General features: G+C 36.7%; 1 protein-coding gene across 4 annotated transcripts in view; it reads left to right on the top strand.

The window, feature by feature from the left end:
* The window catches only part of Cc2d2a (Coiled-coil and C2 domain containing 2A), a 518,960-nt gene that overhangs the window by 31,512 nt on the left and 459,889 nt on the right, over positions 1–27,559 (top strand). For all 4 annotated transcript variants that reach the window (XM_090401677.1, XM_090401676.1, XM_090401674.1 and 1 more), the window contains exons 2-5: positions 2,345–2,449; positions 2,579–2,684; positions 6,754–6,789; positions 14,663–14,737. In XM_090401677.1, coding sequence (XP_090257803.1) covers positions 2,619–2,684; positions 6,754–6,789; positions 14,663–14,737 — 177 coding nt within the window. In that variant the 5' untranslated portion in view covers positions 2,345–2,449; positions 2,579–2,618. The remainder of the gene's footprint in view (positions 1–2,344; positions 2,450–2,578; positions 2,685–6,753; positions 6,790–14,662; positions 14,738–27,559) is intronic.

Here is a 27,559-nt window from a genome sequence, read left to right as displayed (position 1 = left end):
GCTCTCGCACACCGCAAGGAAGCAAGAAAGAAATCGTGTAACTCATAACAGAGAAAATTTCCAGAAATGAAAGTAATAAAAAACTGAGTATCGGCGTATAAGACACACCCTGTTTTTCAGACCTATTTTCAAAGAAAAAAAGTGTGTCTTATACAGCGGCAAATACGGTAATTATTAATTAAATTTTATTTAGAAAAACTTCTCTCATAACTATCAACACTTACAGCAATTGTGAGGAAAATTTGCAGTAGTATATTGCATATTTAGAATTGAGTTCTCGAGACTGTATTTTAGAATTAACTGCAATAGTTCAAAAAAGGTTCAAAGTGCTGCCTGGGGCGGACTGCCCCCCCCCCCGCCCCCCCTAGCTATGCCACTGCTTCCTCTAGATGACCCTTAACTATCTCCCATGCACTACTAACATCCTTCACTTGCAGTGCTTTATGCCATGGCAAAGATTTACGCTTCTTCTTAAGCTTGTCACAATCACCTGTCTTGTAATTCTATATATATCCCTTCTTCATAGAATATTCCTCATTTTTTGCAGTCTTCCAAGTCAAGACTGAATGGTCACTTTCCCCAGTCAGAGGCAATGTGGCTGCCTTGGTTATGTGAGCTTTAATCCCTCCTTCCTATCCCCATAGTTGGAGTCCCTCATAATAATCATTCAACCTGCACTCATTGTACTCATTTGCTGATGCTGGTCTTCCAGATCATCTGTGGAATTCCCTAGCCTATAGCAACAACTAACTGTATATTTTATCTTACTGGCCTTGATCTCATACCAGAGTGCTTCAGATGAACAGCCATCCTCTTGCCTATCTCTTATTTTTTTTGGCTGTAATTTATCTGCTATCACCAGCAGTACCCCCCCCCCCTTTCATCCTATCATCTCTATCTTCCCTGAAAATACTAAACCCTTCATATTCTGTCCCTGTTACATCATCATCGGCTGTTAGCTAAGTTTCACTAATATGTATGAATTTTGGCAAAGTTGCAGTAACCAATGCCAGATTATCCTCGCTCTCATTCCTGATACTTCTGGCAATAGTATATAGAAACTGCAGCATTCCTTTAGGTCCCTACCAACCTTTTCTTCCTGAATTGACTACCCTATTCAATATTTTTTCATGAGAGACTAGATTCCTCCCTTGGCCATTTTCAAACTCACTTGCCTCATGGGGTATCTTCACACAAACTCACCTGCTTCCATCCTAATTGGTTAAATTTTTCTGAATTTTTGCTTCAGCATGCTTGGTGAACAAAGCTCTCTAGACACATACACTAAAACCATTTAGATGCAGTCCATCAGCATTATACAAATCCTTCTTCTCATTAAACATGGACCACAGACTCACAAATACTCATCATTCCTTCTGCACAACCCATAAATTGATTCATTTGCTACCATCCTCCTCCTCCTCAGTTTGCCTCTATCGTAGCATGGAAGTAGACTCACAGTCTTTACCTTCTTGCTCTTCAATTTTGCTTCTAACAACTCCTTTACATTCTCTCTTACAGAATACATCTTGCCTCACAAATCATTTGTACCAACCAAGACAATAAGTTCTTTTACCATACCTTTTTGCATCCAGATGCAGTGACTAATTCGGGAGTTTTTGCACCAGGGAAAAAGATTTTGTTACACTTTCATTAAATACTCCCTTGAGCATTCAGTCTCTGTACATAATTTTCTCCTTGTTTTTCCCATTTGTTTGCTCAGTCTTTATTATTACTTTGGACCAGCTGCTCCTTTCTCTTCTCAACTCTGCCACTTATCTCTTCCCACTTCTGCAATTTCTCAGTTTATCGGAGTTGTTTCCACCATGAAGTAGCAAAAGTTTTTTTCTTCAAATTACCTTCTCCTGTTCATCATGTCTTTTTTTTTTTTTGCTGCTATATCTCTTTTATATCTGTTTAATTTATTTGCGATTTCTTGAAATGCTCTTAGCCCTGTGCAAATTTCTCACATTCCATGAATCTATTCGAAAACCATTATTTCGAGGCTTGATATCCATTTAAGTATCTAGTGAAGATTACATGGTACATGTTTTGTGACTAGCTGATTTCTTGAAATGGGAATGTTGGCCCCATACTCAACCCCAATCTGTAGGACCAGGGTGACTCTCTTCATTTGTGACTTGTCTGGCTTGGGAGGTGCTGCTAGTAGCAATGCTTCTGCCAGTATAGCTCACAGGATCATTAGAATGTGCAAGCCCCCCCCCTCCCCCCAACACGACAAGGTGGAAACACCATTATAACTTCTATTATTGTTTAATAATATTTATTTTTTGAGAGTTTTATATAATGTAACATATTCTGATACTTTATATATTTCTTCCAGGTTTTTCAGATACCATCCTTTCCAAAAAAAAAAAAAATGGTCATTGATGGAATAATGCATCAGAAGCTCACTCATATTCATTCCGTCCAAATCTGAGCATCTTAAGTATGTTTTGGGTATTCATTAGTCTGTAAGTTCTTTAAGTATGTAAATCTTTAATCCATTTTTCTCCTACCAAAGCAGTATTTCATTTTTCACTTTATAACTAGTCAATTCACTTTACATTTACTCCAGGTTTTGTACATATTGATCTCTCCCAACCAAAAAAAGCTTAATGGAGAAGTCAGATTCATCAGAAGCTCACTCACCTTCAGTCCGTCCAAATACCAAGTTATCTTGGGTAGGTTTATGATGTTATGTTTCAAATGCATATTGAATCCTTGTATATTATTTCAATTCAAAATTTTATTTAAGTAGCTATTAATTATCCTTTATTTATTGCAATTTAATGTTCTGTATTAAGTATGATGGAGGAAGTAAATTAAATTAGAAAATAATGTTAAATGCTAATAATGTCAAAATTCATTCCTTTAGTGTTACACAGTGATCAGCATTCATTTCAGACAAATTATGGAGACTCCAACTGTGTTAGAAATAATTATTTTAATTTCCCGACATTTCGACCTTCATATTAAGGTCATCATTTGGAGTATACACACACACATATACATATATACAGAGACAAGCTATATTACATTTCACACAGTATACCAAAGAGAATGATTTGATCAACGGTTATTCAACTGGCCTCACCTGTAGCGAAAAAAAAAATTAATAAAATAAATAAATAAAAATAAAATAAAATATCTACATCAAAGCTGTATTCTATTATGACAACTTCAGAGAACAATTTCATATAGATAGTTTTATTACAGCAAAAGTGATGTTCTAATTTAACATGAGAGTTGTTATATTAGAGTTAAGATCCTGGATTACGTACAGTCCTATTTATAATTAACTCTTAGGCAGAAAGGTTATGTGGGTAGAATATGTGCCTTCCATATTCTTGAGATTTTTAGAGACTATCGCTATTGTTAACATTAGGATGGTTGATAAGAATTTCACAGGCCTCCTTAAATTTTTGTTCATGCCACATTTTGGTGTGACAAGTGTATCTAGAAAAAGGAAGTGTGTTCAATTCTATGCAGAGTATTCAGGGCATGATCAGAAAGGCCAGCATTACTATAGTTATTAATTTTAATGTGCCATTTATGTTCCATTTTTTTTGGATAGGAATTGTGCTTCCTGTTTCCCCTGTATAGGGCAAATTACAGCTGCGATGAATACGGTATACTCAAGGGTGGATCAGCGGAGGAAGTAGATCCATGGATGAGTTGAGTAAGTTCTTTAGTTTTGCAGGAGGTTTAAAGGTGGCTTTAAGGTTGTATTTCTGTATTCTGTTTATTTTATCTGATATTCCTTTAATGTATGGAATGACTACAGTTTTATTGTAATCTAGTTTATTTTTGTTTTTAAGTGAGGTCTTGTGAAGATATTTGTTGATAGTATTTTGACTGTAGCCATTTTTCAGGAAGGTATTGGTCAAGATGAACTTTTAATTTATCTTTAATTGCTTGTTCATGGGAGCAAATCTTCAAAGTCCTGTTTTTAAGCATGTTAATTACACCTAGTTTTTGTGTTGGGTAGTGGTGGGGTAGGAGTTTATATGTATATATTGACCAGTATGTGTAGGCTTCCATTAAACTGAAGGAAAGACTGTCAGATGGGAGACATGGGACAAGTGTATCTAGAAAAAGGAAGTGTGTTCTGCCTTTCAGTCTCAATTGTGAATTGCATGTGTTTGTGTTGTTTGTTTAGGTGGCTGAGGAAAGTGTCTAACGTCTGGCGGCCATGGGACCAGATAGCAAAAACACCTTCAGCGTATCTAAGCCAGACTTTTGGTTTTTAAAGGAGAGGAAAATAAACAAACAAAAAATCAAATCAAAAACATAAAAAAAAAATCACATGAGAAAAACAAAAATAATACAAATCCTTAAAAAATTAACTCCAGATCTTTCATGGCCTAAAACAAACTGTTCAAACTGCATTCAGTATGAAATGTAAATGTGAACATGTTTTGTCATTACTGGGATTTTATCATAGAGTAAAAGTTGATATTTTATTCACAAATTCAATGACAAGAGCAATTTCTGTACTATAATATATGGCTTATTATTTTCTTTATTTCTTTATAAACAAAAACTGTATATATATATGTATGTGTGTGTGTGTGTGTGTGTGTCTATATATACATACACATAGCCCTTGAATTGGATTGTTAACTGAAATGCTTTACAGTATTGGAATACTATTTCAGCCAGCAAGATAAATACCATCATGCTGAAATAAATAAATATTTTGATTTTTAATATGCTTCTACCTTTGATGCCATTTGTTCAATCCTACTTCTAAATTCATTTGTGCTTATATGTACAAATGGATTTAGAGGGTGATAACTGCTTAGGATCTTATTTAGCTGATGAAAATTATGACCTTATTATCATGGGCAAGGGAAAGTGATGAAGAAATTTCCTAAATCCTAAGAGTATTTTGAAATAATGTGAGTTTAGTCAATCTTTCTGTGTTATTGGGTAAAAAATTTGAGTGTTCAGGTGCAGGGGAATCCTTCTTGTCTCAATCAGAGATCAGCTAACTTGGAAACTTGACTGAAAGGAGGCCTTGAAAAAGTTTGATTCCTCACTATATGATAGATATTGAGGAAACGTATCGAAAAAAAAAAAAAGTAGCTACAGCCAAGAAACACCTACAGAAAGAATCTGACCTGAAGCCCATTTATTTAAGATGCAATAAGGGAAAATAAAAGAGCTGATTGTATTGGCAAGTATAAAAGGTTTGAAAGATGAAAGTAGGATTGAAAGAGGATATAAAAGAGTTAGTGAAAGAAGTGAAATAAAAGAATGAGTGAGTGTTAAATTTTCAAGTCTGTTGCCACCATATGTCAGGCCTGAATTGAACAATTGGCATTTACTAAGAAAGAATGTGTGGATCAGCAGTGGATCACAATTCAGGCATGAATAAAAGAGAACCAAACTTGCTGAATATGATGTTTCTCAAGTCTCAAATGAATGTTACAGAGACTATAAGGAGACTGTAATCTCTTTGTATCTTTTATTTTACCAAAGGCATCAGGAATAGGCACGAGGAGATTTTGGCATTGGTTAGTTCTACTTGGCCAAGAGTTATTAGTATTAGTTGGTTTACAGAGAATGATATAGAGAGAGAATGTGAAGGCTATTATATTTTCGGAGATGATAGGCAGAACAGTATGGAGGATTGTTGAAGAATCATAACCAACAAGGGTACTAGTTCAGCAACAGATTGCAGCCATCAGTGCAAAATATATAGTCATTTTCTACAATTAGCCCAAAAGGATTCAACCAAAAGTGCCACCCACAGTGGACAGCCTACAACACTAACCAGACGTGACCATTAGGGTACAAAGGATAATGTGTAAAAATCATCATTCATCGGCTGATACGTTGAATGCAGAGTTATGTGCATCGATTGGAACACGAATGTGCACAAAAACATTCAGAAGCGAGGCTTCCATGGTAGGACCATGATATGTAGGCCTTGCATTACCTCAACTAATATGCAGTGCCTTCAGTGGTGCAGAGAGAGTGTACAGTGGGATGTGGAAGCTTGAAAAGCTGTGTTATGGAGCAATGAATCATTCTATATCCTCTGCCAAGCAAATGTGGGGGGGGGGTGTAACAGATGCCTAGTGAATATATCTTACTGGAGTGCATAACCACAACTATGAAATTCAGAGGTGGCAATGTGATGGTATGATCCTGTTTTTCTTGGTTTGGCCTTGGACCTCTGTGGTGCCATGAACACTGAACTCCGAGAGGTATCTGAACATTCTGGATAATGCAATGTTTCCTACTTTGTGGCATTTCTACAGAACTGACCATTGTCTCTTTCAGGAAGACAGTGTACTGTGTCATAAGCCTGCTGCTGTAACTACATGGCTTGTGGTGTATGGCTCTACCGGTCAAGTATGATGACATTAATGTCACCATACTTGACTGCCCTCCATTAAGCCCTGATCTCAACCCTATTGAACATCTGTGGGAGGAACTGGAGCATCGGGTAAGAGTAAGGGACATCTGCTCCAAAACGGTCCAGGACCTCAGTACATGCCTACAGGAAGAATGGTCTAAAATTCCCATGGATTGCTAGTGTATGCTCCTTAGGATTACTGTAGTCATCGCAGCATAAGGAGGCCCTGTATCTTATTAAGGTGGGTGCCACGACTGTTTGTTCCTCACTATGGTGTCCATTGATTTATTTCCATGCAGTGTGTGTAAATCTAACTTAATTTAAAATATAAAAATGTACTTCACACATATATCAGAATGTGAATATTTAAAAAATTGTTTCAGACCCAACAAGATCGAGAAGCAGAAACTACCATTGAAGTAAGTAGTTTTATATTTTCTCATATAGTCGATAATCTGAATAATTTTGTTCTGTAGCTGAGCCAGCCTATGCAGTTCTTATTCTTAACATAACTTGTATATATTTCACATAAACTTTCCTTTCAGCATTAAATTTGTAAAAATAATTTAGGTATAAATTATTCCTAAAAAATTTTTAATTCCTAAAAAATTCCTAAAAATGAATTATTCTTAAACATTTTCATTTTTGTATATCAAGTACTTATTCACAAATTACATAATACTATTTTTTATTTATTTATTTTTTTCAAACTTGTTACACCTTTATAACTGTCTCACAGAATAAACCTCACTCAAAAATTAGTTAACAAATATGCCATCTTCCCTTCTTGAAGTTCTCTTACAAGTTTATAAAAAGTGAATAATATATCTGAGGCAGCACATGACAGAAAGCACAAGGGGTTTGAGATTGTTAGATCTAGTAATTGCATCAGAGGATTTGTTTGTAACCAAGGAGACTGCATTGCTGCCAATTGTTAAGAGTGATTGTTGTGCAGTGTTGACCTGATAGATGAAAAATGTGTGGAATTTTCATTTATGAAGATGTATATCTGTAATTGCAGAGCTGGTAATTACAGCAAACTCAGGAGACTACTTAAGGCACTGCCATGACATAAAAAATTGCAGTGATTGGATGTTGATAATGCAAGGCAAATGGTAAAGGGGTATATGAAGAATGTAGTAGCAGATTGTATAAATCAAATTGGACTTAAATGATGAGCAGAATTATTAATCAGGAGCTGAAAAAAAAAAAAAAAAAGACAATTTTCTGGAGGGAATTTAAAGAAGAAGGTGATCAGCCAGCACATGAGCAGTACATGGCACAGGCGAGAAGGGTTACCCAAATCATACGGAAGACAAATTCATAGTACAAGAGGAAATTAGCTATGCAAGCCAAAGTTGATGATGATTAGTTTCCTTTCATCCATACGGATGGTAGGGGCAGCTATGCTACCATACTAGGGAAGTGACTGTGAGCAAGGTGGTTTCCCATTGCCTTTCTTGCTGTACTATATCCTATGACTGTATCCTATATGTTTAAGGGTCTGGTTTGCCTGTTTGTGGGATGAAAAACCCCAGGATAAACTAGGGGGAAAACCCTACTGTCCACTCCCAAGACCGGCTAACTTGGCTATGGCTGAGGAAGATCCTTCAGCTCCTCACGTCTCCAACAGGAATCAAACCTAGGACGCTCCTTTCCCAGGCATATGGTTGCGAAGTGCACAGCCACAAGGCTAACCGCACGGACAAGCCAAAGTTAATCAATTAAAAGGAAGAATGAGTATGGTAGAATAATTTTAATGCATGCTGATGACCAAATTTCAGTTTGTGTTTTAAGTGCTCATACAGCCTGTATGAGCACTTACTCATGAGCTTCTGTGAAAAATTTATCAGAATTTCTGACAATTGTACAATTAATTGTATAATTATAATCTCAGTTTAATGCAATGTTTAATATAATGTCTCTATCACTACAGCCTGCTCACATTTTAGTCAGTTTTGACATCCAGTCCTTATTTACTGGTGTATCTATTGCTAACACTCTCCAGTTGTTATCAAAGGAGGAGAGTTTTCCCTCTAGATGTCTGTATCTTCCTCAATATGTATGCTATGTGGATGATGTGCTTGCCATTTGGCTTGAATCAGCATCTTTACCTACCGTCCTCACCAAAATTAATAGCCTACACCTGTGCATCAGATTCACAATGGTAAAAGAGATGGACATCCTCTTTTCCCTACCTGGTCTGGAATAATTAAAACATCTGTTAACCATAAACCCACCTTTACAGGCCATTACAAGATTCAGCCCATCATTCATCTCAAAAAATGGGCATCATCAAATCCTTACTCAATCAAGCATATGTTGTCTGCTCCAATCCCAAGGATTTCTGACAAGAATTGGACACCATCCAAAGCATCATGTTACAAAATGGCTTCATCTCAAGGAAGATTAAATGCATCCTTAACACTTAAATTCCTGGCCTTAAGTTCTCCAAACCTGTACAGCCAGTTCCAATTTCACATGTTGTGGACATCTCAGAGGTGATTGCAAAGAACTCGAAAAGATACGGTATGGTATTTGCATTCTACTCCATGAACAAAATCTCCATTTAACCTCCACAAAAGATAAACACTCTCTCTCTCCCCCCCCCTTTCCTGGTATTTCTCAGGTTCAACGTCATTGCTTTGCTCATACTTTGGACAAACAGGACGTTTGGTTGAACAATGATTGTAGGAATACCAGTCTTATATGAAATCAACAATGAAACTGGCTTAACCATCACAGAGTGAGCACTGACTACTATCTTCTAGTCCAATATCTAATATACCTATTACATCAGTATCGATTTAAGTTTGAGTACTTTTTCAAAAAGAGTGTTGAAATACTTTTTCTCCACCCACACTTAAATCAGAATGACTGTCTATCCATTGCCGAGATTTTGGGAGAGTCATCCTCATAAATGGCAAGCACTAGCCCCTTCTTTTTTGTCATGCTAAATTTAAATATTTTGTTTATATTATTTTATTATATTGTATTTTAAATTAATTTATTTTAAGTTTAGTTTTATTTGTAATTTACTTTATTTTGTAACTTCCTTTATGGAGGCACTCTAGCATGTGGCTCAAATCTACATGGAAAAAGGAATAACATTCCTTTTTACAGATCAGTGGTCATTACCTTATTCTAGCTTTATCTTTGATTAGGCTTGTGCACATGTAATGGCTTGTTAGTTTCAAGCTAATATCTGCAATAATAAAATTATTATTATTTATTCTTATGAATATGTGTTTCTAATAATCGTTACTATGTTATAGGTACTATGAAAAACTAGGATAAGATTGTTAAACTGGAACTTTATATTGGCTTTATTAGTTGACCAGAGATTTTTGTAAAACATATACAAGAATTGTCTACAAGTTTCACCAGCATTTCTATCTTGGTTCTTCAGGACATGCGTAACAGTACATGGAACTAATATTTACTATTAAAAAAGAATGGAGTAACACAGTCAAATAAATTAAAACGGCATGTAACATCATAAGCATGGAATGTGGTGTATCAGTCATTGTTTATTGAGCGCATTATATAGTTTTTGGCGAAATGAAATTCTGGTAAGCTGAGCGAATTTATTAGGCTTTTCCAGATGTCTTTCAGAATCATTCCTTGATTTCTGTTTAGGTTTTTCTCCAGAGCAGAGTACAACGGCAGCTTCTTTGAAGTTTCTACATCAAAAATCCTCTTCTATATAGGGCATGGGGCTTTTATCCCAATTGATAGTGTGGTTAGAGATCGAGAAGTGATGGGCTAATCCTGAAGTATCTGTTCTGTTGTTGTTCGCATCTCCTACCTGTTCTTTTATTCGAATTTTGCGGCTTCTTTGAAGTTTCTACATCAAAAATCCTCTTCTATATAGGGCATGGAGCTTTTATCCCAATTGATGGTGTGGTTAGAGATCGAGAAGTGATGGGCTAATTCTGAAGTATCTGTTCTGTTGTTGTTCGTGTCTCCTACATGTTATTTTATTCGAATTTTCAGGCTTCTCGATGTTTGCCCTATGTAATTTAATCCACAGGAACATGGAATGTTGTATACACTGGCATATTTGAAGAAGGCATTAATGTCCTAAGGTGATCTTAAAATATGGTGTATTGTCTTGACAGGTTTGAAAGCAACTCTGATGTTGAAAATTTAAGGAGTTTGGCAATTTTTGTTGACACTGAGCCTGCATAAGGGATGACGATGGACGATATATATTGCGTGACAGAAGGTTGCTGTTGTGGAGGGTTTCTTTGAAGAATCGTTTTGATTATATTTCTTGGATAACTGTTGTTTACTAGGGTTTGAGATATGAGAATGAGTTCATCAAGGAGATCTTTTTATTCTGAGATAATGTTGGTCACTCTATTCTTGAGCATATGTATTATGCTGAGTTTCTGTGCAATATGGTGAGTCGATTTGAAGTGCAGGTAATGCCCAGTGTGTGTTGGTTTTCGATAGATTGTGAACTGGATTTGTCCATCCTCTTGTTTCTTGATTAGTGTTTCTTTTCAATCTCTAATGTATACTGTATTTTTTGGTGGAAGGAATTTATTTTTTTAAGAAATTCAAATAAGATTGTTTCTGTGCCTCTCCAAATTATGAAAACATCATCTACATATCTCCACCAAACCAACGGCTTTGGGTTTAATTTGAAAAGGATGTCAGCTTCTAGTTTTTCCATGAACAGATCAGTGCAGGGAAGTGATAAGGGACTGCCCATGGCTAAGCCATCAAGTTGTTCATATAATGTGTCATTCACTTTGAAATAATTAGATTTGAGGCTATGATGAAAAAGCTGAGTTGTGTCATGTGGATAGAGATTGTCTAGAATATTGATAACTTCTTCAACAAGTACGTTGGTAAATAACTATCGAAAAGCAACACACACTGGATGTTACCTGCACTTCAAATCGACTCACCATATTGCACAGAAACTCAGCATAATACATATGCTCAAGAACAGAGCGACCAACATTATCTCAAAAGAAAAAGATCTCCTTGATGAACTCACTCTCAGATCCTAGTAAACAACAGTTACCCAAGAAATATAACCAAAAAGATTCTTCAAAGAAACCCTCCACAACAGCAACCTTCTGTCACGCAATATATATCGTCCATCATCATCCCTTATGCAGGCTCAGTGTCAACAAAAATTGCCAAACCCCTTAAGTCTTTCAACATCAGAGTTGCTCTCAAACCTGTCAAGACAATACACCATATTTTAAGATCACCAAAGGACATTGCCTTCTTCAAATTTGCCAGTGTATGCAACATTCCATATTCCTGTGGATTAAATTACATAGGACAAACATCGAGAAGCCTGGAAATTCTAATAAAAGAACATGTAGGAGACACGAACAACAACAGAACAGATACTTCAGGATTAGCCCATCACTTCTCGATCTCTAACCACACCATCGATTGGGATAAAAGCTCCATGCCCTATATAGAAGAGGATTTTCGATGTAGAAACTTCAAAGAAGCTGCCGTTGTACTCTGCTCTGGAGAAAACCTAAACAGAAATTAAGGAATGATTCTGAAAGACATCTGGAAAAGCCTAATATCGTTCAGCTTACCAGAATTTCATTTCACCAAAAACTATATAATGCGCTCAATAAACAATGACTGATACACCACGTTCCATGCTTATGATGTTATGTGCCGTTTTAATTTATTTGACTGTGTTACTCCATTCTTCTTTTTTACTAGTAAATGTTAGTTCCATGTACTGCCACACATGTCCTGAAGAAAACCAAGACAGAAATGCTGGTGAAACTTGTAGACAATTCTTGTATATGTTTTACAAAAATCTCTGGTCAACTAATAAAGCCAATATAAAGTTCCAGTTTAATATTTAAGAAGTCACCAAATACAACACAGAGATAGGATAAGATTGGTTGATGGAGAGAGAGAGAGATATCAGGCAGTATTTTATTAAGGTGTAGAGCGCAGCAGATGGCTTGTGACTAGGAGTGTGCTTCAGAGTTCAGTATCTAGGCCACTATCATTTAATTTGTACATTAATGAAATAGGAAGTAATCTTGGAAAAATATTCAGTTGTTTGCTGATGATTATGATGCAAAATTGGGTTGAGCAATAGTTAATAAAGATGATGTAAAGATTTTTCTGGATGACTTTAGGTTGATATGAATAGAGGAAAATGGCTGTCATTTTAATCTTGCAACGTGTGTGGTTCATTTTGGGATATAAAGATTACCAGCTGAAGGAACATGGAAGAATAAACTTAGTGAATACAGATAATAAAGAAGCAAAAGATGCAGCAGAAATTGCAGAATTGCAAAATTAAAGTGAACAAGCACTTTACCAGGATATACATTCCAAGTGGAAATAAGAAGGTTCTATTATTGATACTATGGATGAGTTAAATGATATTACTGGAACTTATCAGATAAAGCAGTTGGATACTACTTCAAGCAAAAAAGGCAATATCAATAACATTGCTGTTCGACTTGACTCAAACCAAGTGGAGTTTCAAATGAGTGGAAGAAAGCCAAGATATTTCTATTACAGAAACGTAGGCCATATGTGTAAGGCAGACTTTTAGTGAAAAATTTTCTCATTTTCTGTTTTGTGTTCTTATTCTTTGAAATAAATGGAGGAAGAGTGGGACTAGGTTGCATTTCATACATTGACCATTGTTAATACATCTTAAATTAACACTTTTTGTGAAGAAACCCTGCTGAACCCAATGCTTTTTACATTAAGGTTATGGTGATGATGCATTGGATCACAGCAATGTGTCACAGTGGGACACTTTTTTCCATTAAGATTTGACAAGTATTAAAACAGTCAAGAAGTTGCAGGCATGTCAGTAGCTTTGGATGACACATCTGTGGTTTTCATCAACAGCCTGGAAGACAGTAATAACATGATGTGATGAAATTGCAAATAGAATAAACATCTCAACTGCATCTGTTTTTAGAATTTTGACTAAAATTTTAAAGATGAGAAAATTGCTTCCCACACCAGCCAGCAGGAAATAAATAGAAATAAAATGCTTAGAAATAAAACAGTTGATCAACAACTGCAGTCTATGAGAATTTTGAGGAAAATTAAAGGAGAGAACAGATGGCATCAGTAAACAGAATCAGATTATAAAGGAAGCTGTTAGAAAAGTACTTGATATTATTAACAGGGGCGGCTCGTGCATAGGCACTGCAGAACTGCAGCACCCCCAATTTTTCTCGATATATAAATATATTTATTAATATATTTATATTTGCTTGTAATATTTAATGTTATCATCAACAATCCTATACAATTCTCTTATTTTGTATAAAAAATAATAAAAATCCTTCTTGTAGCACTTAGGAGGGTGAAGGACACTAGCAGCACTGTGTTTACCACAGTGTCATATTGCTACGTGCACAAGCATATGCACGTCATAGTGAGATGCGAGCTATTAGCATAATGCAGCACTGTCTGTTGTGCAGTTCCACTGTTGTTTATATGCAGTTTGTAGTAGAGTGTTCATAGTGCTTATTGTGTTTACTCTGTCTCTTTAAATATTTGGACATTACAATTAAAGGATTTAATTGTAATGTCCAAAAATTGTAAATCCATTCCTTTAATTACAATTAAAGGAATGGATTTTATTTTTAAGTAATTTTGAATTATACTAAATTGTATAATTTTATTGATAATAAACAATATTTTTTCATGAAACAAAATGAGAAGAATATATTTTATTTTTAAGTACTTTTGAATTATACCAAACTGTATAATTTTATCGATAATAAACAATATTTTTTCATGTTTAATTTTTTAAAAAATTTTTATAATAATTTTGATATTTTATCCAAACACATATACACTATACTTACAGTGTGTATGCATATTTCGAAAATTGCAGCACCCCCATGATTTCAAGCCATGAGCGAATATTAATAATTTATTAATATTCTATATGCATAAACAAAGCTAATCTAAGACATCATGATAATTTAAATTGGGAAAAGAAAGATTTGCAAAATATGAGCTTCAGCAAAAATGGCAGGACATAAGACACAAAGGAAGACCAAGGTATAAGTTGGTTGATGTAGTTATGAATACCTGTAAAGACTGAAATATGAGTTAATGAAATCAGTAATGTAAGAAATAATAGAACAGTTTTGAGAGGATAAACCCCCCCCCCCCCATCAAAATTCAATTATATTGAGAGGTATTATATATCATGAGATATTATATATCATTATAGTATTATACTGTAACATGATGATGAGTATTTTATTTTGCAGAGATTAATTTATAACTAAATTTGTTTTGTTCCAGATCATCAATGAAACCAAAATGGAAAATTCATTGTTAAAAGAAATACAGCAAAGGCGTAAAAAGAGATTAAAAGAGGTAAGTTAATAAATTAATACTGTAGTAAAACCATCTAAAGTATATGTTTATGTTAATTAAAATTTTATGGTATTGATATGTTACCAAATTGAGTTGCTGTAAATGTTATGAACAGAACTATAATCAATGCCTTTCTTGCACTTATTAGTTTCAAAATATTATGAGTAATAAATTAGAAAAACTACTTTGCAAGATATCAGTAAGACTTTTTTTAGGTGACATATTCTTTATGAAGAGTGAAAGATTTGTGAGAGAAAAGTGAGGTTGACAAAAGGGGTGTGTTGAAAGTGAGTGCCAGAAGTATGGATTGAGTGAGAAACCTGATAGTGGAATAGTAAACATTACTGACAAAAGGTTCATAGTTAGAGAGAATGTAGATTAAAGTGCAGTAGGAGAAGTGAGTGAAGGTGAACAATGTATAAATGATAACATGAAGGAGATGATAATATTAGGAAAATGATGAGATGTTAATTAGAGAAATAGTATACACTTAGATGGATTCTTTCACATGACAAAGCATGGGTTCTAGTGACTGGAGAAAAATCTGCTGAGTGGCACAGAAGAGAAAAAAAGAAGAGATGTGAGAGAAGAGAGGATAGCGTATGAAAGAGCAAAAGATGGAGAGTAAATAGAAAGTATTGTATGGTGATTCTATGAAAAAGTGCTTGATGAGAAGTTGACAAAATTGTGTTGCCTGAATATGTAGAGTACAGATGTTAGGAATGCTGTTAGAATGCAAAGAGTAGGAGTGAAATTGTTGTGTGTTTTGGCAGTCATGAATGATTCTGAGGATGACAAGTATGGTATGCATGAGAAGAAGGACATTGATTGCAAATAAATTAACCAGAGGTTGTCCAGAAGGAATGGTATGCAGATTATAAATTTATGTTCTCAAATTTCACTTAGGGCATTCAATGGAAGATGTAAGAGTAGTTGTGGATCTAAAATAATACTGAATTTACGTCTATCAATGCCAGAAGAGAGGTTAAAATTGAATATTGAAAAGAATGGAAAGTGTGTAAGACAGTTTACTCATGTATACAGTGTTACTCAAACAAAATTGAGAAGTTCAAAACAAGAACCAAACCTGGAAGAGATTCATTGGCAGATTCAAGGAAAAGAAGAGTGTACTGAAAGTTCCTGGCAACTAAATCAGGCATGTGCCCTGATCGAATGCAGCAAAAAATGTAATAATAATGTGAAGCAGTGTATAAAGTAGCTAAACAAGAGTCATGGGAAGACTGGTAAGAACATATAAGGTAAATGTCAGGAAGGTTGCAAAATATTCTGGAGACTTATTGAAAACACTTAGAAATGGAGAAAAGAATACTTTAAAAGAAACAGGGATGATAAAGGTGAGACAAAAGCTGATGATAAAGATGTTCTGTATCTTTAGTATTATATTTAGTAGTATTTTTATCTGGAGTAACTCATAACCAGATCATAACTGCTATGTGGCACTCTGAATTGCATTGCTTAGATTTTGTGCTCTCTAATTTTATGTTATTTAAAGAGATATTTATCCAACTTTATGGCCCAAATGATAGTGAACCAATAGATCTAAAGGAACAGAAGAACTCAACACCTACTATAAATGCTTTGATCTTTTCGACAAAAAGATTTTCTCTACTTTAATCTCAGTCAAAGCAAGTGTCCACACGCAACATACAAATATGCCTGCAGCATGAACCAAAGATGGCAGCAACTTCATTGTCTTGTCATCCTAAGACACTATGGAGATAGAGAATAAAAAATAGAATGTCATCATACTGAACTTTCATTCAGAAACAGATGTGATGCTGAATGATGATATCTGCAAGCTTGCCAAAGAATGCAAACTTAATCCCAGGAAAATCATCAGGTGTCATCACTTTGGCACACAAACACAGAGAGTGATGGAATGAATATCCTCTGCCTAGTCAAAGTGACGTGATAAGCTGATGAGCAGATTGGCATTCGTAATTATTGGGTATAACATGTCAAAAGGCAATTCTACCATTTCACGTCTATGAGCCTGGCCAGATCTCACCTATGTGCAGCAAGAATAAGGTAGAAGATTATGGCAGCATCTGGAAGAAAAAATGACTAATGGAGATGATGCATGGAAAGTTGATTATAAGAAATTGAGAGTTTATTTTTCACTTGGTTAGACTATAATAAGTTTAGTTTAATCCTTTATCCAAGTGTGAGCAAACAAAGTTTGCACCTGAAAGTATCTTCATGACTGGGGTAAGGTAGTGCAACATCAGGCAACTCGTTGCAAAGGTGGAGAAAGCTCTCACTACTCCTATCTCAGTATCTCCCATAATGCAAAGCACATCTCCTTGCGGATATGTCCGCAAGGAGATGTGCTTTGCAGATGTGCTGAAAATCTCTGTACCTCATTCTTTCAAGTTAATTTGCTGTCTCTACCATTCTCCTAATGCTGCCCACCATTCTGAACTTTTTGATTTCATTTCCTTGGAAGTTGATATTCTTCATTCCAGCTTTCCTAACAGCAAGGTCATTTTTCTTGGAGACTCCAATGTTCACAACACCAGCTGGCTCTTCTATTCCAGGAGCACAGATCAACCAAGTAGATAGGCTGAGACATTTGCATCACCACTGACCTTTGCACAATAGTACACATGTCTACCAGAATATCAGACAATTCCAACCATCCTCCAAATAGGGCCTTCTTCCTCAGTAGTGACCCATTCAAATACACTGTGAATATAGTCTGTCCTGTAGGCAGTTAAGACCACAGTCTTGTGCAGATCTCTTTCCGCATAAAACAACATGAACACGGTCATTCACATCCATGCATCATATGGCATTACAAGAAAGGCAAGTGGGGTGACCTACGCAACTGATACATCACATTTCCTTGGATGAATTTCTTCGGATCAGATGGCTTCTGGTCATCTGATCCAAACTTATGTGCTGAACATGTTACCAAAATTGTTCTTATTGGCATGGAAATGTTTATTCCTCATTCCATCCTAAGTTTCTATCTTGTATCTAAGGCTTGGTTCTCCACAGGTGTGCCAAAGCAGTACTAGAGAAGCAGTACAACCATAACTGACTTGCATTCGAAATCTAAAATTCTATCTAAAACTAGTTGGAAAGTTATCTATAGTTCAAAAACTGACCTTGATAGATAGAGCTAAAAGCAGGAAATTTGCATTCTGTCCAAATGGCAGCTGTGCATTCTGGTCTCTTTCCAAAGCCATTGGTTATAACTTTTGGCCAACACTGCTTCCAGAACTATTGCATCCTGATGGTTCTGTTGCATTATCACCTACCTAAAAAGCCAACCTCCAGGCTTCCTACTTCTTCTCCAATTTTTGCATTACTGATTTTGGTAAATGTCCCCAGTCATTCCAAACACTGAACACTCAATGTCCAGTATCCTCTTTCCAGGAAGTGATAAAAATTTTGTGAAATTGGGTGCCAAAACATTTCCTGGCCCTGATGTCATTTCCTCCAATTGTCCCAAAGATTTGTGTTGCAGAGTTGTATGTCACCCATTTTATGTCACCTTTTTTACACTCTCTTATTCCACTGGTATCTATCCTGCAGTCTGGAAATTAGTCTGTTCAAAATGCTATAATTATACTGTATAAACTTCACATTATATCGAGCAATACATAGTCTATGTTTGAGTTGTATGTCAGTACTTAGAGAAAAAGCTATAGGATGATGGTTTGATGTAAAATTAGGTGTGAGACAAGGGTTCACATCATCTGTATGAATCACATTATAAAAGAAAGTGACATTAGGCCTAATATCAAAATTGGAGATATTCAATTCAGCTCTTTGCTTTATGCAAATGATGTATACTCTTAAAAAAAGTCCAATACAAGCCTGCTAGATTACGTAACTATTGATAATAGGCAGGAACATTAGCTATATCCTGCATGGGAAACCTATAGAACAAGTAAAATGTTTCAACAATTTAGTCACAATTTTTAGTGAAGATAGAAAATTAAATATGGAAATAGACAATAGCATTAGCAAAAATGGTATATGTTAGGTAGTAAACTATGAATAAGTTTATGTGGATTCATGTCAAAATTTCTGGAACAGAACCATGTTCTGTTCCAGACACTGATATTAATTATTTTTAATTAATATCAGTATTTTATTAATTAACACGTTCGCTGCCAACTATGAGTATACTTTTAGTTGATATATGAGCCTCACAAGTCAGCTACGTATATACTAGTATGTCGATTACTGACCTCCTATGCCAAGCACGAGTTAACCCATAGTATGAGCACGTTAATTTGGACCCTTGGCTTGTGAATAAAGCAGAGAGAGCAAGCACGTCTGGGGGCTTGGCAGAAGGAAAATAATTTCAGCAAAAGTATAGTATATTATAAGAGGTATTGTTGCCTAAACTGTGTATTTATTAATGCAATAAAACAATTTTTTGAAGCTTTTTCAACATAAACATATATTTATATACGATATATCATCATCTGAGTCATTGCTAGAGTCAACTGTAGGATTATAATCATCTTCGGAATCGGAACCAAATAATTCATTCCATTCATCATCGCTCATATTAGTGTAAGCTTCTAATTCTTCATCAGTAAGCTTTCTTTTACTGGCCATGGCGTAATTGAAGATTTTTATTTAGATAATTTTAAATAATTGTAAGACTAGACGCAATAAACCTTACTGCACTGAATGCTGAATGTCACTGACTCTGAAATCAAGTTACACAGTCGTCAGCGCATATAAGACATAGGTGGGGAGTGATATGAGATTACTCATAGTTGGCGTATGAAACAAAATTCTGTCTGATAAGCCAGCTATGAGATAACTCATACTGATCTTGTAGAAGTGAAAGTGCTTGACGTGCGGTAACGAACTATGCCCATGGAGCGTGGCAGCAAACGTGTTAATATCAGTTATTTACAGCTGATGTTTTGCTAGCTTAAGCTAGCATCATCAGAGGCAATTTAACACTACACACTCAGTAAAGACACAAACTAAAATGACCTGGATAACAAGGGCAGTTACGTGCATGTAGAGCGACAGTGGCACTCTATGTGGTGATTCCTCTTGTTAATACTGATGGGTTAGATATGGCTGTAGACCAAAATCTATTTAAAATCATACCATCTATTCTGTTAAAGTTAACTGGGTTCTGGAGACCTTGTGCATTAATTTTATCTAGTAAATTATTTAAATACATTCCGGTGTCTATGTAGAGTTTTCTGTTCCAGAATCTTTGACATGAATAATAGTGACAGCTATGGAAATCTACACAGTCTAGCCATAAATACTGTTACAACTTGAACAGTGCATAAACCTTAAATCTATCAGTAAATCATTTGCAGCTTTCAACACATACAAACCATGTATATAATGTGGATATAGTAGCACTCAATCTAATCAAGCAGCAAGAAATGTCTCCGTTTGTCTTCAGGCACACTCAAAGTCTGTGGGGCCACGTATCAATGGCAGCACATGGAACAACCAACAGAAACACTGTCACTGCTCACTCCGAATCCACCTTCACGCTGGTGATGCTTGGGAGTTATTTCTTGCAGGTTACTCTCTCAAGCTGTGACCACTATTTGAAGTCCAGATCAGGACTTCCAGATGGCTAATCAGATGGTGATATGTGGTCAGGTACGTTTGCCTCCAACCACTGTTGTGTGGTCTTCACCTTGTGTGCAGGGCCTGAGTCCTGTTGGAAGGTCCACTGCCTACTGTGAAATAAGGTGTTGTTCAGGGCTGTACCACAAGTTCCAGCATGGTATCTTGATACACTTTGGTGGAGGTTTTGACCTTTTCTCGCAGAAATGCAACTTGGATACCCAATACATCACCCCACTAAACCATCACTGATGTTTGGTGATGACCTCTCTGAATCCTGGGTGCAATGGCACGTACTGTGCGACAATCAAGGGCATATACCCAATCATTTTGGTGGTTAAATGACTCTTCAATGGTGAAATCTTCTCATCTGTGAAGAGGATGTCTCTGTCTGTTGTTTGCATACTGCCGGAGAAGTGCCTTTGATTTTATCACCCTCTGCCACATAAGTTGTGGTGTTAGGAAGTGTCCAGCAGAACAATGATAGGCTCTCACCTCCAGGTTATCAGGTAGTGCATGTGACATCGTTCATATCTTGTGACATCACTTTCTGCATTCTCACAGTATTATGGTGGCAGTATGCCTTCACAGCCCTGACAAGCTGTTGCGTCCTATCGCAGCATGGTCAACCTGTTCTATGATACATCTTCTGTATCATTTATTCTATCTGTATGGGGTTTTCCCCCATTCCTCAACCCTCCTAATGAAGGAATAAGTATGTATTTTATGATTGTAAATCCATTACCATCCTACTTGGGATTAGTAGGATGTACACAAACATCCTACTAATCCCAAGTGTTTTTAGTGTGTTGAAATTAACAGGTGGCTGCATTCCAACCTTGAAATGCACTCTGGAATGCATTTCAAGGTTGGAATTCACCACAGCGCATTTCATTGCATTGCACAGCACCACTGACAGGACTTGGCTTGTGAATCATGTGAATTAAGAGAGGTCATCAGAGCATTAAAAGAGGTATCTGGAGTGACTAACACATGCACCTGACACCTTTTGGTGATAGTCTCTACCAGATCTTCATAAGGGGTTTCATCACCAGAGACAAACTACTGTCAGGTTTCAAGATGAAAGACCAGCTGATCATTCCTGTAATGATTAGGAGCCAAGTTTGCATAGTGAATATCAAGAGATTCTTAATAGAGTAAATTTTGAATTCAGATGAGATAATATATAAAGTTTTTTCCAAATGGGAAAAAGTCAAGGATATATACACAAAACAGAATGTCCAGAAGAGAAAGAATGGAAATCAGGCAGCAATTATTTTATTATGGAGATGAAGCAGCAGGTTACTAATTTTATTTTCATAGAGACAGTAAGTGAGGCCAAATGGTAGAAGGTACTGCAATGCAGACTTTCTACCATTTGGGTGCAGATTGTCCTCAAGCTAAATGCTTTAACTGCTTGGTGATAGGAAAATTCTCAGACCCTGCAGGAAATGCAGAACAAGTATGCACAAAATCAACACCTATCCATATAAGACTTAAGTGGAAAATGGTGTAGTTCAATTGAACCATCTCTGTACCTAAAAAGAGCACAATTCTAATGAGGATTGAAAATATAAAATCTTATTATTATTATTAACACCAGACATCCATGGAGTCAAAAGACTCATCACAGGAGACAAACAGTGTTACACACAAAGCTCATCAAACCATGCCTTAAATTCAATGCATCTGCATTCACCACAGTGTCAAGAAGTGCATTCCACTCACCAATCACTCTCCATGCAAAGAATCTGCTCCTTATGCCGCTGCTTACATCCTCCTTATATAGCTTCTAGGGAAGTCCCCTTGTTCTACTGCCTTCTCCTATTCTATGAAAATTTCTCCCACATTAACCTGGTAACAACCCATTACCAACTTAAATGTCTCAATCATATCCCTTCTCTTCCTCCTCTTCACAAGGGAAACTGCATTCCTTCAATCTGTCCTCATATCTCACATCCCAAAGATTAGTTATGACCTTAGTCAGTCTTCTTTTTCTAGTATATCCTCATCATGAAAACCAGGAGAAGATATGAATAAAGTATGAAAGTGGGGGAAGGCGAAGATAGGATGAACAAAAGGAAGTAGAAGGAAGTAGAGAAAGCCTCTCAGTTGTTATACAAGGGAAATAGGTGTTTCATTTATGATATAATCAGAGTAAATAAGGAAGCTGCAGGATTGCAGTAGGGAGTATTTAAGGGATAATAGTAACACCTTCTTGACTAAGTGTGACAATGGATTTATATATGATATACCCTTTGACCAGTTGTGGGTGCAAAGAAAATGTCTACTGCACTTTCATCACTGATGGGTTGACCTAAGGTGAAAATTGTTTATATGCAGGTTAGAATTGCATGTTGATAATTCGAGCTAGTGTCATTTCATGGACATGGAGAAGATATGAAGAAAGTATGAAAGAGGGGAGGGAAGGCGAAGATAGGATGAACAAAAGGAAGCAGATGGAAGTAGAGAAAGCCTCTCAGTTGTTATACAAGGGTAATAGATGTTTCATTTATGATATAATCAGAGTAAATAAGGAAGCTCTTGTTTCCTTATTTACTTGGAAACAAGATCGAATGTTTCCAAGTAAATAAGGAAACATTCCTCCATATTTACTTGGAAACAAGAACGAATGTTTCCAAGTAAATAAGGAAACATTCCTCCATATTTGGAATGTTTCCTTATATTGGAAACATTCCAAATAAGGAAATTGGAATGTTTTTGGATTCCAATTTGGAAATTGGAATCCAAATTTGGAAATATGTTATGGAATGGCATTTCAGTATTTATACTTTGATTTTAATCTTCTATTTCTTTTGGTTTTTTTTAAGTGAGGAGGGAGTATAGATGTTGTTAATAGATATTGATAAAAGGGCGATTTTCCTTATGGTGATCTGGATTCTCACATATACTGATTGAAGACATGATCCAATGTATGAACTGTTGCATCTTGTTTGTAAGGTGTATCCTGTTAACAGTAAAGATAACATGGTATTCAACATATTTAATGATCTGTTAAAGAGCTGCATGAATGGTTATAACAGGGGTAACTTTTTTTGACATTTGGTGTATTTCATGGGTTGGATGAATCATAAGTTAGCTTTATGGTCATTATAGTGAGGGCCCTAGTGTATAGTTTTTTTGGATTCTGTCAGGTGGTGTATGGTAGTAGATCTGCGTTTGGAGAGCTCTGAAAGTTAAGTTGTTTAGTTTAGAAAAAAAAATAGCAATATTAGTTAAAAGTTATTATTATTATTATTAAACAAGACCTCATGGAGTCAAAGACTCATCTGGGAGATCCTTTTATCTCACACACATCTCATCATGCCGGGTCTTAAACACATTCAAACTCCTTGCAGACACCACACTCTCAGGCAAGGCATTCCAATCATTCACAACTCTGCACGAAAAAAACCTGCCTCTCACTCCCCTACTCACACCCTCTTTATACAGTTTCCAGGGATGACCTCTGGTTCTCCCCTGATCTCCCACTATTCTCTGTAGAACTTCTCCACCATTGATCCTATAACAACCCCTTACCAACTTGTAGGTCTCTATCATATCTCCCCTCTTCCTTCTCTCCACTAGACTCTGCAAATTACATCTTTTCAATCTTTCCTCATACTCGACATTCCAGAGGTCAGAAACTACCTTAGTCAGTCGCCTTTGGACCCTTTCCAACATCTCTTCATCCTTCTGAAAACCAGGTGACCAAATCTGGGCACAATAGTCCATGTGTGGCCTAATCAAAGCCTTATACAATGGAACAAGAATCTCCCTACTTCTACATGTCAGTGTCCTCCTCATCATTCCCAGCAGTCTTTGTGTTGTCTTCACAATTTTGGCGATGTGTCCCCTAAATTTTAGATCCTTATCCACTATCACTCCCAGATCTCTTATTTCCTCTACTTCCAACAATATATTCTCACCAAGCATAAATTCTGCATCCCATCTTTGTTTTCCAAATTTTAAAACCTTACATTTTGCAACATTGAATTCACATCCCCATTTGCTTGCCCAATCACTCAATTTATTCAAGTCTTCTTGCAAGGCCACAACATCTTCACTACTCTTTATGGTTCGTCCCAACTTTGCATCATCTGCAAACAACTGAATATCTCCATCCAAATCTTCGCCAATATCATTAATATACAAGTTAAATAGTAATGGCCCTAAAACAGATCCCTGAGGCACTCCACTAGTGACTTTCCTTTTCCTGGATATTGCACCCCCATACACAACTTGTTGACACCTATCAGATAGCCAGTCTCCAATCCAATGCACTAATCTAATATCCAACCCCATCTGCTCTAGTTTGACTGTCAACTTATCATGAGGTACTCTATCAAAAGCTTTTGCGAAATCCAAGTATATTACTGTGTATCCTTCTCCTCTGTCCAAGGAAGCAGTCACTTTATTGTAATAAGTAAGTAGATTACTAAAACACGATCTCCCTTTAGCAAATCCATGCTGTCCATCAAAGATTATACCATTGTTGTCAACCCAACTCTGGATCCTAGTTCTCACAAGCTTCTCCAACAACTTAACCACAACACCTGACACACAGATAGGCCTATAGTTTGATGCTTGAGTTCGATCACCTCCGTTATGAAGTGGCACAATCTTGCCCTCCTTCCACTCTTTAGGGACTTGACCAAGTGCAAGACTCGTATTAAAAAAATATGTCAAGGCAGGTGTCAGCTCTCTGGCACATTCCTTCAGAATACGCGGTGATATATTATCAAGTCCCACAGCCTTATTTACATCTAGTTTACTCAACTCCCCAAACACCTCTTGCTCACTTACAGTCAATCTCTCCTCCCCATCATCAACTGCTCTTAATCTCTCCATGAAGTCACATTCACAAGATTGAAAGATCTTTATGAACTGCTCATTAAGTATCTCCACCACACATTCTGCAACAGCTGTCTTTATACCATTTCCTCCAATCAATGTCATCCTTCCATAATCATTCTTTCTTTTGCTGGCTACATATCGAAAGAACTCCCTAGGATTCTTTTTAGCTTCATTAGCTAACTGCTGTTCATACCTCTCTGTAGCTACTCTCACCAACCAAGTCACACTCCTTGCCTGGTCTTTGTAGACCTCATGAAATTGGTTACTTCCACTTCTCTTATGCTGCCTCCACAATGCCCTTTTTCTCTGTATTGCATGCTTAATCTCTTTATTCATCCATCTCACACCTACCTTATTTAACCTTCTTACCCGTGGTATACATTTAGACATTGCATCCACTAAATATTTTTTGAAAATCCCCCAAGCTGCATTGATCTCTTTTCCAGCTAACTCCTCATTCCATGCTACACCTGCATGCTGTCTCCTGAGCTCTTCATAATCACCCCCCCTTGTAGTTCCACATATACCCTTTTTTCACAGGGGTCCTTGCACTGCTGGCAACCACCCAAGTAATCACCTCATGGTCACTTTCACCAATTGGTGGATGATTTGATACCTCATTGATAATTACATCCTCCGATGAGATGACCAAATCCAAGACCCTTAATCCTCTTGTGCCCTCTGTTACATACTGTCTGAGGTAGTAATCCCTCAAAAACTCAAGAAACTCATTTTCTTTACTTCCAGTTGCTATCTCTTCATTCCAGTCTATATTGCCATAATTAAAATCACCCATAATGATCACCCTTTTCTTATTTGCTTGTCTTATTTGACTATACATTTCACTATCACCACCATCCACATTACCAGGTCTATAACAACATCCCACCAAGTATTTGATTCTATTAACCTCTATCTCACACCATACTGTCTCAAAACCACTGGCCTCATTTCCCTCTTGCATCTCTACCTTGTATGGACATAACTCTTTCTCTATCATCAATAGCACTCCCCCTCCCTTTTTACCCCTTCTATCCTTACGAAACACATCATACCTTTCCATCTCTATTCCTGTCAGGATGTCATCCTCATCTAACCATGTCTCACTTATTCCGACAATCTCTGGGTGCACAGACGCAATTAGAGCAACCATTTCATCCGCCTTGTTTCTTATACTTCTAGCATTGGTATACAAACACAACAACTCATTTCTGGATCTACAGCTAGTTCCACTGATACCACTCACTCGATGTGATCTCTCCATGCTGGACTGGGGCCATTTCCCTTTCTGCTTCATCATTTTAGAACCCTTTGAAATTCCATCTGTTTCCTTTTGATCCCTGATCATCCCATTACTTTCCTGCCTACACATGCTCTCACCTCCTCTTGGAGCATCCACCTTTCTCACGCTGTATATCCCTGTCCACTCTGAGCCTCCCCGTTTCCCTGCTCCTCTTGCACACCCATTCTCTCATTTTCTATACTCATACCGCTCACTTCCCCATTCATTTCCACTCTTTCAGTCTCTCCTGTCTTACTCTCCTGCTCTTCCACATCACTCCCCTCTCGATCTGATTCATTCTCTCTATTCACTTCTCCACTTTCCAGCAGCAGTCTCTCCAAGCGACTCACACCATAACCACTCAAATGCAGTCCATCGCTCCCATACAGCTCACTTCGTCCCTCAAACTCATTCCACACATTAACAAACTGTACTCCCATCTCCTCACACATTTCAGCCAGAATATCATTCATAATCCTTGCTCTCCGCCTCATTTCACCACAATCATACCTAGGCAACACACTGACCACCCTTCCTGTCACACTATTCTCCTTTATCTTTCCAAACAGTCTCCTGACATTCATTTTGACATGCTCTTTGTTCTCTCTCAAATCATTTGTACCAATTAATACAATTAACTCTTTTGCTCGTTACCGCCTCATATTCAATGCCTCAATCACTCTACTCATTTTACCGCCTGGAAAACATACCTTGTGCATTTTATTCTCTAGCACACCTTTAATAATGGAGTTGCTGTACAACGCCACTCGCTCATCTTTTGTTAACTCTTTCATGCCATCATGATTTATTTTAATAGTTTTGACCTGAATTCTCTTAATTTCATTCTGCATCCATTTCATTTCTTGCTTCATCCAATCCAATTCACCTTCTGAACCTCACGACACATTCACTCTATCATTAAATCTTTCTAACTTTCTAACTCTCGACCCCCTCTTCTCACTTTCCCTCTCATTCAACCTTCTTTGTTTCCGTACTTTCGGTCCAACATACGTCCAACTTTCACTATCATTCTTCTCACTTTCACTCTCACATATCTTTCTTTGTTTCCGTACTTTCGGACTAACATGCGT

This window comes from Typopeltis vanoorti, chromosome 12 (assembly GCF_054136105.1).
Source record: "Typopeltis vanoorti isolate ZY-2024b chromosome 12, IOZ_Tvanoo_1.0, whole genome shotgun sequence".
Lineage (NCBI taxonomy): Eukaryota > Metazoa > Arthropoda > Arachnida > Uropygi > Thelyphonidae > Typopeltis > Typopeltis vanoorti.
Note: the sequence above shows the minus strand (reverse complement) of the source record. Positions and strands in the feature narration are given on the sequence as shown.